Here is a 16886-nt window from a genome sequence, read left to right on the forward strand (position 1 = left end):
AAAATAAGTGAGTAAATGCTTTTGACTTCCCCATTCTCGAGATTAATCTAAGCTTGTATACCTTGTTTGATCTCATTGTAGTGTAAGTTTTGCAGCTATGTTGCTGAATAAATTGTAATTTAAGCTGTTTATTCCAACAACAGATAACGTGTGTTGAAGTCTTGGCCTGTTTATATGGTGTCATAAGCTATGATCTTTAGTCAAACGTGTTTTGAATTTGTAAGAAATGTAGAAAAACACTATTTCAAGACTCACATATGTTCCTTTTTTATGTTGATTCAGAAAACGCAACATTCATATTCATAATATTGTAATGTGAATTTTAAACATGTGTTTTTAACGTTCTCAATTATGTTTTGCCATTTTACGCAATATTTGTTCAAACATCAGGTGTAGACACTAGCGGTTTCTTTCCCGAAAGCAAATTATAATCTCAGAAGATAACTAAACTGTAATTATGAATATACCGATGCGGGTTGAGAATGCATTTACAAAACTGATTCACATGTACTCATAGAACAAACGCATAATATTTCCAATTGAGAATTATTCATAACGTACTACTGGTTAACACATGTGAACACATCTCAATGATGAAGATTATCGTGAACTGTTAGTATTTGTACTTACATCTGAGGTACCACTTATGGACCAGGTTTTCGTAACTTAACATATGCACATGTACATCTCTTCTTTTCAAGAAAAACACTTCCTGCACCCGAACTTGAGTTGATAACATTAATGTTTGGTTTCACAGTTCAAGCATCGTCTCACAATACGCTAATTTGATTATTCGATTATACTGGAGAAACGTTTTTGCCTTACTTCAAGTCTTGTGTCTCATCGATCCTTCTCATTGCGTCCGTATATGCACGTTAAGTGTGGAATTAATCCAAATTACACCTGTACCCAGCTTGCTTAATTGCCCCTTGCTTAATTGCAATCAAGTAGGTGTTGCGTAATCAATCAACCATTTGCCCTTAATTAGCTGTCCTGAGTTTTTAGTGATAGAAAAGGGCTTCAATTTGAGCCCCTTGTTTTCTTTAAGTACAGCGATCTGAGACACTATAAAGTGGTATTTAGGTAGATATAATACTAATCGAAAGATGTGGATCCGTTTGATGATACATCTGTGAGGTTTAAGTTGATTTTGACAGCCCGGGCCAAGTCGGACCGAACACTTCTGACTGGATTTTCATAAGAAAATACAGTAAAAATGCTTCACTTTGAGCCCCTTGTTTTCTTTCAATACTTTGTACCGTGACATTATAAAGTGGTATATAGGTAGATATAACACTAATCTATAGATGTAAACACATTTGAAGAAATATGTATATGTTTAAAGTTGATTTTGACGACCCGGGCCAAGTCGGCCCCAACACAAGCCAAACACTTCTGATAGAGACTATAGAGAATGTAGAGGGAAAAGGGCTTCTCTATGAGAAAATACAGTAAAAATGCTTCACTTTGAGCCCCTTGTTTTCTTTAAATACGATGTACTGTGACATTATAAAGTGGTATATAGGTAGATATAACACTAATCTATAGATGTAAACACATTTGAAGATACATCTGTGTGTTAAAAGTTGATTTTGACGGCCCGGGCCAAGTCGGACCCAACACAAGCCAAACACTTCTGATAGAGACTATGTTGAGAATGTAGAGGAAAAAGGGCTTCACTTTGAGCCCCTTGTTTTCTTTAAGTACAGCGATCTGAGACACTATGAAGTGGTATTTAGGTAGATATAATACTAATCGAAAGATGTGGATCCGTTTGATGATACATCTGTGAGGTTTAAGTTGATTTTGACAGCCCGGGCCAAGTCGGACCGAACACTTCTGACTGGATTTTCATAAGAAAATACAGTAAAAATGCTTCACTTTGAGCCCCTTGTTTTCTTTCAATACTTTGTACCGTGACATTATAAAGTGGTATATAGGTAGATATAACACTAATCTATAGATGTAAACACATTTGAAGAAATATGTATATGTTTAAAGTTGATTTTGACGACCCGGGCCAAGTCGGCCCCAACACAAGCCAAACACTTCTGATAGAGACTATAGAGAATGTAGAGGGAAAAGGGCTTCTCTATGAGAAAATACAGTAAAAATGCTTCACTTTGAGCCCCTTGTTTTCTTTAAATACGATGTACTGTGACATTATAAAGTGGTATATAGGTAGATATAACACTAATCTATAGATGTAAACACATTTGAAGAAACATGTATATGTTTAAAGTTGATTTTGACGGCCCGGGCCAAGTCGGACCCAACACAAGCCAAACACTTCTGATAGAGACTATGTTGAGAATGTAGAGGAAAAAGGGCTTCACTTTGAGCCCCTCTGCTTTAAGTACAGCGATCTGAGACACTATGAAGTGGTATTTAGGTAGATATAATACTAATCAACAGATGTGGATCCATTTGATGATACATCTGTGAGGTTTAAATTGATTTTGACAGCCCGGGCCAAGTCGGACCGAACACTTCTGACTTGGATTTTCTTAAGAAAATACAGTAAAAATGCTTCACTTTGAGCCCCTTGTTTTCTCTAAATACGATGTACCGTGACATTATAAAGTGGTATATAGGTAGATATAACACTAATCTATAGATGTAAACACATTTAAAGAAACATGTATATGTTTAAAGTTGATTTTGACGGCCCGGGCCAAGTCGGACCCAACACAAGCCAAACACTTTTTATAGGGACTATGTTGAGAATGTAGAGGGAAAAGGACTTCACTTTGAGCCCCTTGTTTTCTTTAAATACAGCGAACTGAGACACTATAAAGTGGTATATAGGTAGATATAATGTTAGTCTATAGATTTATAGACATTTGATGATACATTTGTGTGTTTAAAGTGCATTTTGACAGATCGGGCCAAGTCGGACCCAACACAAGTCAAACACTTCTGATAGAGACTATGTTGAGAATGTGGAATGAAAAAGGCTTCACTTTGAGCTCTGTGTTTTCTTAAACTACTGAAATATGAGACAATAAAGTGGTATATAATTAGATGTAATACTAGTCTTTAGATATAAAGAATGTTAGGAACTTTAGAAGTGCTTGGACAGTTATTAACACGTGTCGTGTCAGTCCTTTGACATTCGCGAATATCCACTTCCAGGAAACATCCTGTGTTGGTTTTACACGAATTAGTAAAGGTTAATTACCTTAACTTAATTAATGAAAGAAGAGTAGTCAAAACACTGTCGTTTCCTGCCCAGGACATCACACCCCTGCACGCTAAGGTCGGTGAGAAGCATTCTAATCAAAGAATACACACAGTCAAGACACTGACTTTTCTACGAGACTCACGGTATGTAGTCATAATCATCAGTTTATTACATTGTTGAAGGTGCATTTTTATTCAAACTCAATTAAATGAGCAAAACTATACCTTTGTGGACATTTGAGATCTGCCTAGATATGCGCGTTTCGTTTTATTATTCTGCAATCCATTTGTAGTATTACCCGCTGGCCCGGCCCGGCCCGACTTTTCTTGGCCCGACTTTTAGGCAATCCCGCGTTACGATCGCTTTGTGGAACGGGGCCCTGGTTCTAGCAAGGACAGTGACGGTAGGTATTATATCTGGAGTGGTACGTATCCTACCTGGAGTGGTACGTATAACATCTTGGTAGGTACGTGTCCTATCTGGAGTGGTACGTATCACATCACGATTGTGATTCCATCCTTTCACTACACACCCCTATCGTGTTTCTTGGTTGCGTGCACCTTTACTATAAACCTCCAACATAATCTGTTGGTACACCTAATCCTTTCCATCTCTTATTCATCCATTACCATCACTAGATACCTCTTTACATTGCTTTAACACAACATAAAACTCAATAAAAAAATAATATGTTTATTTGACAACACTATAACAGTAAATTCATATAATCTCTGTACCAAATACTGCAGATATCTTTTCTACAGAATGGCATTTCGGTCTATTTAACGGTATTAACATGTTATAAATCTATCTCCTTCAGCTGGGGATATTCCTGTTTTACAAGACAATACCAGCATGAAGTAAAATATGGAAGCCAACTTATCATGCATTGTCGTAATTGGCGGACACGTGAAGACCAGGGTAAGAATAGGTCCTCAGGAACGTAAAATGCGACTATGCTTGTCGTAAAAGGCGACTAACGGGATCGGGTGGTCATGCTCTCTGACTTGCAGGGGTCGATGTACATGATGTCAATCACTAAATTGTCTGGTCCAGACTCAATTATTTACAGACCGCCGTCATACAGCTGGAATATTGCTGAGTGTGGCGTTAAACAACAAATGAACCAACCAAAGGTAATTGGCGATCAAATGGATCGGGCACCTTGATCGGTGTCTTGATTGCGCATTACCGCTCCCCGGCGGCATGGGGTGTTTGTCTTCATCACAGACGAATTCATTTTAGCATACAGGTCCAACGATGTACAAACTAACATCTTATAGAAAATGGAAGAGGTGTCCATCATGCTTCCATTGTCTCAAACTCGGTCAATGAGATCAATATATCCGCGTTTTCTCTCTTTATTTGTTCAAGTTCTCTGCGAAGAACGGTGTTTTCCTTCTCCAAGAACGCAGCTCTCATGGCTATCTGGTTCTCCTTGATGCGTCTGGCGTCCCGGGATCGTTTAGCTGCGACGTTGTTCTTCTTCCTCCGACACCAGTATCTGTCATCTTTGTTGTCGTCAGGGACAAAGATCTGGAATTATATAAAATATACCATTGAATGTGTGTGTGTGTGTGTGTGTGTGTGTGTGTGTGTGTGTGTGTGTGTGTGTGTGTGTGTCTGTCTGTCTGTCTGTCTGTCTGTCTGTCTGTCTGTCTGTCTCTGTCTGTGTGTGTGTCTGTGTGTGTGTTGGAGGGGTGGGGGGACAATGTTAACGTCTCGGCATGAAATATATGTATTGTATATTGAGTGAGTGAGTTGGATTTTACGCCGCTGTTGCAATATTCCAACAATATCATGACCATAGAAAACACGGTTCTCCTCAGAGAACTTAAACAATTAAAGTGAGAAAACGCGTACCTAGTGGGGAATCGAAACAGGGCCTTCAGCGTGACGACCGAACGCTTTAACCACTAGGCTATCCCACCGCCCCGTATTGTATTTTGCTGGTGGAGATGCACATTAACAACAGGGGTGATGCTGATGTGAAACTCGAACCTTAATCCTCGTTCTCTGGAGAATATCAGGCAACGAAGATACATTAGGCACTGGTTGTCAAAACGCTAAATGGACATACCTTTCTTGATTTCTTAAACATCGGCTGAGGTTTCAACTCTTCTTCTGAAAATGTTCGCTTTCGAGGATCGAAGTCTTTTAAGCCTGCAACAACAATATTAACATTAACGTCAACGCCAGAGAATAATCAGTCTCGATGATCCGCTGAAACAGATTCCATTAGCCGTAAAAGGCAAAATAGCGGTGAAAAATATATGAATTATCGCTGAAAGTCAGTGATGACACCAGCTGTTCGCGAAAAGGGTAGGCATGTCCAGCCCTACCGGGAGCAATTGCCACTCTCACAATTTGCATATAAAAGTAAACGTTTGTTTAAAATTTGTTGCCTGACGCCGCAGAGTAGTACTCACGCCCTAAACAAACCAGACAATCAAGTGATGGACCATACAGATATACCTTTAGAAACAGAAGACACACATTATATCTGTTTTACCTTCGATATTAACGAGAGTCAAATCATCTGAAGACACAGAAAAGTCAACAGATTTAGGACTGGCTGCTGGACTTCCTACTGGACTGTAAGCTGCTGAGGAGGTCACTACAAAGTAGGAAAACATGGGTCAGAAAAACAATACACACCTGGTATGCTCACCAAAGCCAAATCAGGAGGTGAAAGGTCAAAGTCTACTTTAGGCTCGGGCCCACCCGTGTACGACGACTCAGTGGCTTTGGATTCACCAAGCTTACTTTCTGTTGGAGCTGAAAAGGATGCAATAACACATCTTAGTCTCCAGTTTTAAAGACTCCAAACAAAATTCTTACATCCGAGTTTGACATGATGCATTCTGAAATCTGTTCATTTAGCGCTACGTTAGACCATGATCTTGCTGATGGCTCAATCATCGCAACAGGAAATATTTCTTTGAAAGTACGTTCTCAACCCGATCGGTAGCCAATTTCCACTGATTTTACTAAACAAACGTTGAAAAACACCTCGAGTACTTTGTGAGGATGGTAAACAAGTCTTCAAAACGAAAACAATTCTTGAACTGTTCAATAAGGCATCCCTGGTGAAGTAGCCTGTACTCTTAATTTCTCACATAGACAACTGGTAACCTAAGAAAGCTTTGATGGCATTACAAGGCCTTGCCCAACACACGGTGATGATATCCTCAACCACATACCTGATGTTGGTAGTGATTGCATCGTGTCGTATTGCGAGACGGCGAGCTGTGACTGGTGAGATGGCAGTTGGCTGGGAAACGTGGTTGGAGACAAGGAGCTGGCTTGCGTGCTGTCATTGGGAAACATATTTTGTGGCGATGGAGTGGTTTGTGGAATGTCATTAGGAAATATATTTTGTGGCGATGGAGTGGTTTGTCGACTGTCATTGGGAAACATATTTTGTGGCGATGGAGTGGCTTGTGGAATGTCATTGGGAAACATATTTTGTGGCGATGGAGTGGTTTGTGGAATGTCATTGGGAAACATATTTTGTGGCGATGGAGTGGTTTGTCGACTGTCATTGGGAAACATATTTTGTGTCGATGGAGTGGTTTGTCGACTGTCATTGGGAAATGTATTTTGTGGCGATGGAGTGGTTTGTGGAATATCATTGGGAAACGTATTTTGTGGCGATGGAGTGGTTTGTCGACTGTCATTGGGAAATGTATTTTGTGGCGATGGAGTGGTTTGTGGAATGTCATTGGGAAACATATTTTGTGGCGATGGAGTGGTTTGTCGACTGTCATTGGGAAATGTATTTTGTGGCGATGGAGTGGTTTGTGGAATGTCATTGGGAAACGTGTCTTGAGCTGAGTTAATGGCTTGTTGGCTGTTACTGGGAAACGTGTCTTGAGCTGAGTTAATGGTTTGTTGGCTGTTACTGGGAAACGTGTCTTGAGCTGAGTTAATGGTTTGTTGGCTGTTACTGGGAAACGTGTCTTGAGCTGAGTTAATGGCTTGTTGGCTGTTACAGGGAAACGTGTCTTGAGCTGAGTTGATGGCTTGTTGGCTGTTACTGGGAAACGTGTCTTGAGCTGAGTTGATGGCTTGTTGGCTGTTACTGGGAAATGTGTCTTTAGCTGAGTTAATGGCTTGTTGGCTGTTACTGGGAAACGTGTCTTGAGCTGAGTTGATGGCTTGTTGGCTCATACTAGGTAACGTGTCTTGTGGCGAGTCACAGGCCTGGAGGTTGTGACCACTACTGATCACCTGTCTGTTTGGAGACTGAAACTTGGTCAGATTGGCAGCGTTCGCTTTGTCCGGATTGTTTGGGATGCCATTCTCTTTCAAGAATTCTTCCAGATCCATGTATTCCAAGCTGATGTCAGTATTGTCGTAGGTCTCGTCCCACAAGTCGGGTCCAAGAAAGGCTGACACCTTTTTTCCTGTTTTCTGGTCCTTGTCATATTCTGAAACAGCAACATGATTAGGTGTAATGACGGACTAAGAACGGCAAAGCAGGTGAAACACGATACAACTGTTTTGTATGGAATACTGTTAGGGGTATTCTCGCATTCTGAATGTGGATGTTATGGCCACAATAAATTGATTATTACAGTTTGATTGAATTTTTAAGGATATGGGAGGCGGGAGGCATTTTATTTGTTCCTGATCGAACTATTTAAGGCATCTGTCGAACTATTTAAGGCATCTGTCGAACTATTTAAGGCATCTGTGAAGAGTTACTGTCGAAGGATGCGATTCACGTGCATCATGCGTTTTTAGTAGGGCCATTTTGTGATGCGGGATGTTTCGTAGTCAGTGGGAGGGGAAATCAGTTAATTATTTTGTATGGCCTAAAGTAGTGAATATTGAGTCGTGTAAAACATTGGGCCTGCTCGTTTTAGCCGAACGCTTAAAATTGGTCTGTGTAAATTTTGTTTTAATGCATGTGCTAGCCGAAAAACCTCATTGTGAAGCTCGTTGGCCTGTGATAGTTTCTATAACTGACAGTGATGTATCTTTTTTCCTGCTTCCAGACGCTTTATGTTTCAGTATCATTGGCCATTCATTCGTAAACTCATATTTGTTTTGGTTAAATTATATTGAGCATGTGGAAGGTTTTGATTAAAGGACACACGAAACTCTAACAACTTGAGAGAACTTGCATGCATTACATAGGATTGTGTGTTAAAATTACACAGCCCTTTCAAGCTGAAGACGTCGCCACTGGTGGCCGCGTCATACCAAGAGACGTTAATTAATCAGTGTCGAGGTCATAATGTTGCTGAATGCTACATGGAAAATGAAGTGCAAGAACAAAGCATGACATCGGGACTAATAAAGTGCACAGTCGCACTGACTTTATGATATTACGTCTGCGCATGGATAACGTCTAAAAAGCGAGATTTCCGAGAACCCGAGTAAAAGCTTTACAGAATTTTAGCAAGTTTTCTACAATAGCTGGATAATAATCATTCATTAAATTAACAAAACATTTGGATGTGCATTTCCTTAAATATTTCTTTGGTACAAAATCATTTCTCAAATCATTAAAACATGGGCATTTCATTATTATGTGGAATTCATCCTCTAGCTCATTTAAATTACAATTCTGACAGATTCGTTTACTTTTTTCATCATTTTTCCATCTTTTTCCATTTATGTAAATTTTTGCACCTCCAGTTCTTAAAAGAGCTAAGTATCTTCTATGCAATACACATATGGTTCAGCATTTAATGAAAATTTGTATTTACTGTAACTATCGAATCTTGAACTTTCTCTTAATTTTGTTTGCCACTCTTGAAGAGAAATATCTCTTAATCTAAGTTTAATCATGCTTATTAAATAATCAATATTACCAACACCTTGTGAGAACCAAGACTTCTCCAAGACCTATCAAAAATAACGACTCTCTAACATTTGTTACCCAATTTCTCCTATCACATTCATCTAAGTGTTTTAACATATTATACGACTTTTTTGGTATTCTATCATCTGACATGTGTATTAATGTTAGCCAATATTTTACACATTGCACAAATGAATCAACATATAACGGGTATCTACTACATTCTCCCACAGCCATAGCATTTGGAGTTTGTGACGGTAAACCAAGAAATCTTTTGCATAAATCTGAATTTTCTCAAGTGGATCAAATGTATTGGTGCCCCAAATATCTGCACCGTATAACAAAATAGGCTTAATCTTTACGTCAAATATTTTGAAGAATACGTCATAAGACAAGCACCCAAGTTCATTTAATGATCTTAAAATTTCATAAAGTGCTAATTTACCCTTTTGGCATGTGTATTTCACTGTTTTTATCATATTCATATTTGAGTAAAACATAACACCCAAATATTTATAGTGTTTTACTATTTCGATATTTTGGTTATTAAAAGTCCATCGTTCATGTTTTTTCAAAATTCCATATTTTCTAAATACCACTATTTTTGTTTTTGTCTAAATTAACTGTCAATTTCCATTTGTTACAATACTTATTGAGAGTATTTAATTGGTTTTGTAAACCTGAAATCGTATCTGAAAACAATACAATATCATCTGCAAATAAAAGTATCAACAATTCCATATATACAGGAAAAAGTTGTACCCCTCTAATGTTTTCGTTGTCTAAAGTATAAACAAGTTCGTTTATATACAGAGAAAATAGTAAGGGGCTTAAAACACACCCTTGTTTTAAACCTATGTGAGATTCAAATATATCTGAAAATTGTCCATTAGACTTTACGATATTTCTAACCTTTTCATACACAGATTTAATAGCATTAAACATATTTCCTTTTAGACCTATATGTTCCAAGAGATATAATAAATATTTTGTATCTACGGAATCAAACGCTTTTTTAAAATCTACGAAAGCGACGTAGAATCTACCTTTACGCTTAGACAAATGCTTGTCGATTAGAGCATTCAAAACAAAAATATTATCAGAAGTAGAGTAACCAGCTTGTTCCTCCGATATTTTCTTAGAACTATTTGCCCAACTTGTTAATCTATTATTAATGATTGATGTATAGAGTTTGCTTAATATATATTAAAGTGATGCCCCTATAGTTATCTGGCTTTGTTTTGTCACCACTCTTATGCAGAGGAAGAATTATACCTATGTTCCACGAATCCGGCAAAAGACCATTTTTAAAGAGATAATTAAATAAATCAAGGAGATAAGGAATAAAGTAACATTGTCCTGCTTTCACATATTCCCCTAAAATTTGATCTAAACCTGGAGCTTTCATATTTTTAAGATTGCTGATAGCTTTTATAAGTTCATCGTTGCTTATTTTCCTGTTATAATCATCATCAAAATTCATTTCATATTTGTTTGACATACAGATATTAATATCACAATCAATCTCGATATGGTCACTATGCAGTGTTGAAAAAAATCAAACCAATCCGTTATCTTTATATTACATGGAGTTTGTTGACACCGACGACTTCTAATTTTTCGCCAAAAAGTTTTTCCGTCTTGTTTTACTAAATTATCTAGATAACTTACAGTCTGTTTTCTAAATGTGATCTGTTTCTCTCTCCGTATAGTCTTATTCTTATTTCTTACCGATCTATAGTTTCTAAAGTTGTTCTTTGGCAACGCAGTTTTCTAAGCGCAGTCCTATTTTCAGCATTACATTCTTTTACATAATCATTATTTTCTATAGACGTTAAACAAAAATCAACTAAACTACTCCAGCAACTCCGATTAAATGTAAAACTACTTGTCTTAGACTCAGTGCCATGTCTCCCATTGAGAATATAAATACTCAGGGATACGCAGAGGTCAATTAAAGATTTTCCGAAAGTATTAATGACGTTATACTCGGATATCCTTTCCTCCATCTCTATCTTATCTACGTCATCTCGCTCTGTACTATATGCTAGAGTAGGAAACACTTCCTGTAAATTACCTGTTCTAGCATTCAGATCACCTCCAATCAATAATATAGGATCATATCTAAACTTAATAGCTTGGTCTAAAAGTAACTCTTCTAATTCAATAATACCATTTTTCTCAAGTTTGCTGTCATAATATCTGGAATATTGTGGTGGTATATATGTACATCCATACAACACGTCACGATTATGACAAAATAAATCATGACTAAACTTCAGGAATATACCCAAATGACATGAATGAAAATGTGAAACAAAACTACTTATTTCCTTTCTAACCAGAACAATAATTCCTCCGGCATATCTGCCCGTATTAACTCTGTCTGTGAATCTCAATGCTGACTGCAGATACACAACAAAGTTTTCAATATAATGAGTCATGTCAAAGTCATGTAACCGTGTAAATAGAGGATTCATCACGAGTGTTTTTTGATATTTCCCATATTAAAAAACACGAGTGATGAATTCTATTTATCATTTTTGCTTCCCTATTAAGGAATAATTGCATTAACAATAACATCAGCAACTTGTCGAAATCTTACGTATAGATCGTGCGTAGTGATACATGTTTTCCATAGCCGTGTAAACCAAAATAAACAACCTCTTAACTCCTTTATGGCATATTCCTTCGCTGAGAAAAAAAAGTACCATCAACCTGTAACCTGTAATATCCATTTGTCAACACGGATATCACTGTAGCACTTCCCCTTTGATCTATTAAAACATTGTCTCCAACATCAAAGGTATCCATGTTGTTTGTAAACACCTATTCACGTGCACCGGCGAAAAAAGTCCCACTTCCGGTTATCTAATTTGCATATCTAATTTGCATACTTATGTCATTGGGGTATGACATACATGTTTTTATGTCATAAGCTTATGTCATGGATAAATGCTTTAGTTAAATGATAAATGGCATGTATACTATGGTTTACCCACCTGAAGAAGAAATAAAAGAGACTAGTGAATCTGCCTCTCGTGTTTCATATGTAGCGGCCATAAAATTTCCCAGTCCCGTGATGGGATTCGAACCACGGACCTTCTGATCAGAGGTCGGACGCCTTGTCCACATGACCAAAGAGGTTAACCCCGTCAGCAAGCTGACAAGGTAAGGATGTCATCTGTGAGATGACTCCACGCCCTGCGACATACTCCCGCGTCAACAGAAGGCACGTCCCGGGACGCATAGTAGGGTACTGAGGCTTATTTTGCTCAAATTTAATATGAACGTGCTCAGCCCCACGTTGGGCGTCAATGTAGCGGCCATAAAATTTCCCAGTACCGTGATGGGATTCGAACCACGGACCTTCTGATCAGAGGTCGGACGCCTTGTCCACATGACCAAAGAGGTTTACCACGTCAGCAAGCTGACAAGGTAAGAATGTCATCTGTGGGATGACTCCACGCCCTGCTACATTTAGATCTATGCATCGTCAGCGAGACGAAAACCTATCCACAAGGACGTATGTTGTTGGTTCTTTTCGACCCGTCTTTCTCAGCCATCCTTACAGCGTAATTTTTAAAGTGGAGCTACTCAGGTGGTATTTGAATTTACACGAAATAATTTGTCGCGTTCTGTGTTCTGCAAATTTTCACATTATTTTTTGTTATATTTTTTATATATTATACATATATAATACACAGCACGACATTTATCCAGACATTTCTGCTCCAATGCGATCTAATAACAATACACGACTGTAAAAACTGTATACACTTTAGAAAGGGTCGAAACCGTCGAGCGTACGAAATAGGCAAATAATCTACCCAAAACCAACCCCATAACAAAATTGGCATTATCTGCTGAATACATAGCGGGTTTTGTCTCCCCCTACGCATGTTTGTATACACTTCGTCGAACATGAATGAGGATATACAAACCGCCGTTTCAAAACGCCATCCACACGAGATTACTTTCTTATTTTTTTAAGCACATTGTGTTGGTGATGCTTATCACAAATACCTGGTAAAGTCGCTGATCTTAAATGATCCATTCATATAAATTTTCACCACTATTTTCCTTTTACGCCCAATTGAATTTGTTTTGGCAGATAATCGACATTGTATATTCTCTGCGTTGGCGATTTATATCGTCTTTTTAACTTGCTTTACGGATTTTGTGTGCTGAAATATCCGTTCACGAAGTCTCTAGACATGTACAGAAACTGATGAGGAACAAATGATCTGGCCCTGACTTTGTTGATAATAAACATGTTATGTTTGGCGGTGAGCTGCTAGTACTGAAGTTGGCACCACTATTTAATGCAATTCTAAGACTTCAGTACACACCTGCAGCCTAAAGATAATTATAGTTATTTATGAGGGTAACAAAGATAAATCAAACCCTGTCAATTATAGAGGTATTACGCTAACTTCTTGCCTTGGTAAGCTTTTTGAGAAAATGCTCCTAGACACATTAGAAACGTGGACATCCCGAAATGCCTGTAATTTTCCCGATATGTTGCAGTTTGAGCACGGCGCTGTCGCTATTTACCCTCATCGAATGTGTACAAAGCTGTGTTAACAGGGGAACATGTATCTACACAGCATTTCTAGATAACGAGAAAGTTTTTGATCGAATATGGCACTCGGGTCTCTTTGTAAAACTCTATCATCTTGGTATTAGAGGTAACATGTGGTCTCTGCTACATCACTGTTATACTTCCATGTTTGCGTGTGTTCAGTATAAGGACGAGCAATCTGATGGCGATTAACTTATAATGCATCGAAAAGTAAAATTGTTATGTTTCATTAAAAGAAGCAATTATTGTGTACGTAATCTTATCACTTTGGGGATTATGACATACCTGTGTTTGATAATGTAAAATATGCGGGTGTTGTTCTACAAAGTAATCGTCCTTTCAAATTATATATTGAAGGGAGCTGCACAAAATTAAGGCGTAGTATTAACTCTCTCCTCTCTGTTGGTCTGAATAGTAGTGATTTACATCAGTATGCAAATATTCAGATATGGAAAAGAATGACTTTAACAACAAGTTTTTATAGATGTGGATTACATTACCATGGTAAAGATCCTGAATTAGCTGAAAGCACCCAACATTACTTTTCCAGGATTATACATGGTTTTGACAAACGTTCTCCTATTCTTGCCACTACTGCTAATCTAGGGACTTTCGAGCATGGTTGGCTATATAGCTAAATGTAGACTACAGCTGCTGGGGTGTCTTTGCAACAACTCATGTGTCTCAATTTGTAAAACTGTTTACTGAGCATCTACGTCACTCTATTTTTTTCTTAACAATAATTTATGTGGAGTTTATGTGGGGTGTTGCTTTCAACAGCTAAGAAATTTAATCTACTTCATCATGTATTTCACTACGTTTGCACAGGGGAATTCCCTGCGAAGAATACGCGCAATAGATTGTATTACATTAAACTACCCACGAGGAAGATGTATGGCAATATAAATTATCATGTGGAGCTGACCTGTTTCGATATCCTAAAATTCGCTCAACGCTTACTCTTCATTTGTTATACAGCATTGTAATGTCACATCCAGAATTGAGAGAAGAAATGCAGTATGTAATTAGGATTGTATCCAGAAGCAAAATATCTAAGGAATGTACAAAATGTAATACTTTTGTTCATGATTATTATCACCATGTCATCTTAAACTGTTAAGGTGTACTTTCAGAGAGAGAGATGTATTCTTTTCCACTCTAACTGATAATCTTGATGTTGAAATGTATGTTAAATGAGAGATGATGGAAGACCATGATATGTTAGCATTCATTCTTGGTGCACATAACAATGGCATTGATGAATTAACGTGGCATTTCACTATTATAGGATTCGCAAAGTATTTATATCAAATTAAAATATCCAACCAATATTTCTCACTGTTTACAGACTATACATATGAGGGACATTGATATATATGTTTGATTATTTTGTTATTTAAGTATTTCATTACATAATTCTGATGTTTTGAGAATCTTCGGATTTGTTCAGAGGAAACCAAGACATTCATTCATTCATTCATTCATTCATTCATTCATTCATTTGAAAGATCTGATCCCACTGTTTATAAATATAAAGGCGGTGTTTATCACATTATTTAATTAATGCATTTACAACAAAATTAATTTAGTTATTTAATAATGTATGCTAACACATTTATAGCGTCCAGATGAGGCCCAAAGGAAGCGAAAATTGTGCCGATCTTTGGCTGTTGTAAAATTTCACAATATTTCACTTTTATTTATTTTCATAGTTTACGTAATCGGAATATACAGATATACAAATATACAGATATTTCCCAATAACAGTGGTTTTCCGCTGAGTAACATACTTCCGTTTTCGAAACTGTATGAATAACACTTGTGAAGATTCGTTCGGTGTTAATTTGGTATCGTTAGAAAGGTTTAATCATAAAACAGTAACCTCGCCAGGAGTATTTTTGTAGTTGTAACATACGAATTTATTAGATAGAAATTGGTTTCTAATGATGCTCTTTTGCCGTAATCTGCTATGGGTATCGTTATGATCAAATTCAAGTTCGTGACCTAAGGCAGCCAATCAAATTACAGCAATGGGTACCGTCCTAGTGATTGATAAATTTCATATTTAAACGAAAGGAAAACGCGACCTACACTAACATAATGGCATTTCGTGGACGTGTCGTCGTGTGACGGTGTCACGAAATATATTCGCCCCCAGAATAAAATCTCCCCCCGGCGAATTTATACCAGTACAGTTCCGCCCCTCTCGAAATAAACTCTCCCCCACCCTACGAAATAAAATCTCCCCCCAGAATATGTCCTCCCCCGGTCGTTTTATAAATACTTGCCATGCAGTTCAATAGTTGATGTTATTTTGGGTTAGGTAATGTTGTAATCTATTTTTAGCCATTGATTCCATTACTTTGCATAAGTTTGAAGTTAGGGATATTGGTTTATATGAGTTAGCTTGATTAGCTGGTTTATTAGGTTTAGGGATTGGTATGACTAGGGCCTGTTTCCAGGGAGTAGGAACCTGTCCGTTTAGGTAGATGAGATTGTATAGTTTGAGTAGTGCCTGGAGTAGTTTTAGCGGGAGATTTTTAATTATTTGGTAAGAAGTGAGGTCAAATCCTGGGGCTGTGCCCTTTTTCCTGTTTTGGATTACGTAGAGGAGCTCCTCCATTGTGAAGGGTTGGTTTATTTCTAGATTGTTATTGTTTGGTTCTTTTGTGGGTTTGTTTTTTGTTTTAAGTTTATCTTGGAATTTTTGGCTGAAGTTGGTGTTACTGCTAACGGTCGAAAAGTGGTTGGCGAGATTATTTGCTTTTTGGGCGGGGTTGGTTGAGTTGTTAATGTTAGGGGTTTTTTTATGTCGTTTTAAGCCTCTAATGGCGTGGATTTTGCGCCAGACCGTTCTGGCATCTGTACGGTTATTTATACCTTCGCAGATTTTTTTCCAGTCTCTACTTTGGGCTATTTGGACTAGTTTTTTAACCTGGTGGTTTAGTTCGTGGGCTATGTTTAGATGTTTGTAGTCGCGTTTTACTTTATTGAAGGCTGATTTACGTTTTCGTCTAGTCTGTTCTATTTCCTCATTCCACCATGGTACCGTGGGTTTGCCTAGCCTGTCTTAGATGTTTTGAAGGGGATGGAGGTTTTGGCTGCGTTTATTATATAGTCTGTTAGGTTTCTACAATAGGTTTCTGGATCATTATTTTCTATTTCGTTTAAGTTAGCTTCGTTGCAGATATCTTGGAATTGGTCCCAGTTAGCTTTATTGTAATGGAATTTTGGTTCTTGGTTTTCTGTTTGGATTGGTACGTTTGTATTTCCTATGGTTATGTTTATGGGGAAGTGGTCAC

The 16886-nt window shown here is 37.8% G+C and overlaps 1 protein-coding gene across 5 annotated transcripts in view; it reads right to left on the reverse strand.

Annotated features, from left to right (window-relative positions):
• Positions 1-3861: 3861 nt before the first annotated feature.
• Positions 3862-16886, reverse strand: part of LOC139449418 (cell surface glycoprotein 1-like) — a 28051-nt gene continuing 15026 nt past the window's right edge. For 3 of the 5 annotated variants that reach the window (XM_071230801.1, XM_071230800.1, XM_071230802.1), the window contains exons 2-5: positions 6388-7617; positions 5843-5962; positions 5265-5347; positions 3862-4720 (exon numbers count right to left, since the gene is read on the reverse strand). In XM_071230801.1, the coding sequence (XP_071086902.1) occupies positions 4487-4720; positions 5265-5347; positions 5843-5962; positions 6388-7617 (1667 nt within the window). In that variant the 3' untranslated portion in view covers positions 3862-4486. Of the gene's footprint in view, positions 4721-5264; positions 5348-5696; positions 5802-5842; positions 5963-6387; positions 7618-12001; positions 12148-16886 lie in introns of those variants that run through there. The other 2 variants (XM_071230799.1, XM_071230798.1) reach the window with 2 other exon arrangements.

Source organism: Haliotis cracherodii, unplaced genomic scaffold (assembly GCF_022045235.1).
Source record: "Haliotis cracherodii isolate W230 unplaced genomic scaffold, xgHalCrac1.p SCAF_8, whole genome shotgun sequence".
Taxonomy (NCBI): Eukaryota; Metazoa; Mollusca; class Gastropoda; order Lepetellida; family Haliotidae; genus Haliotis; species Haliotis cracherodii.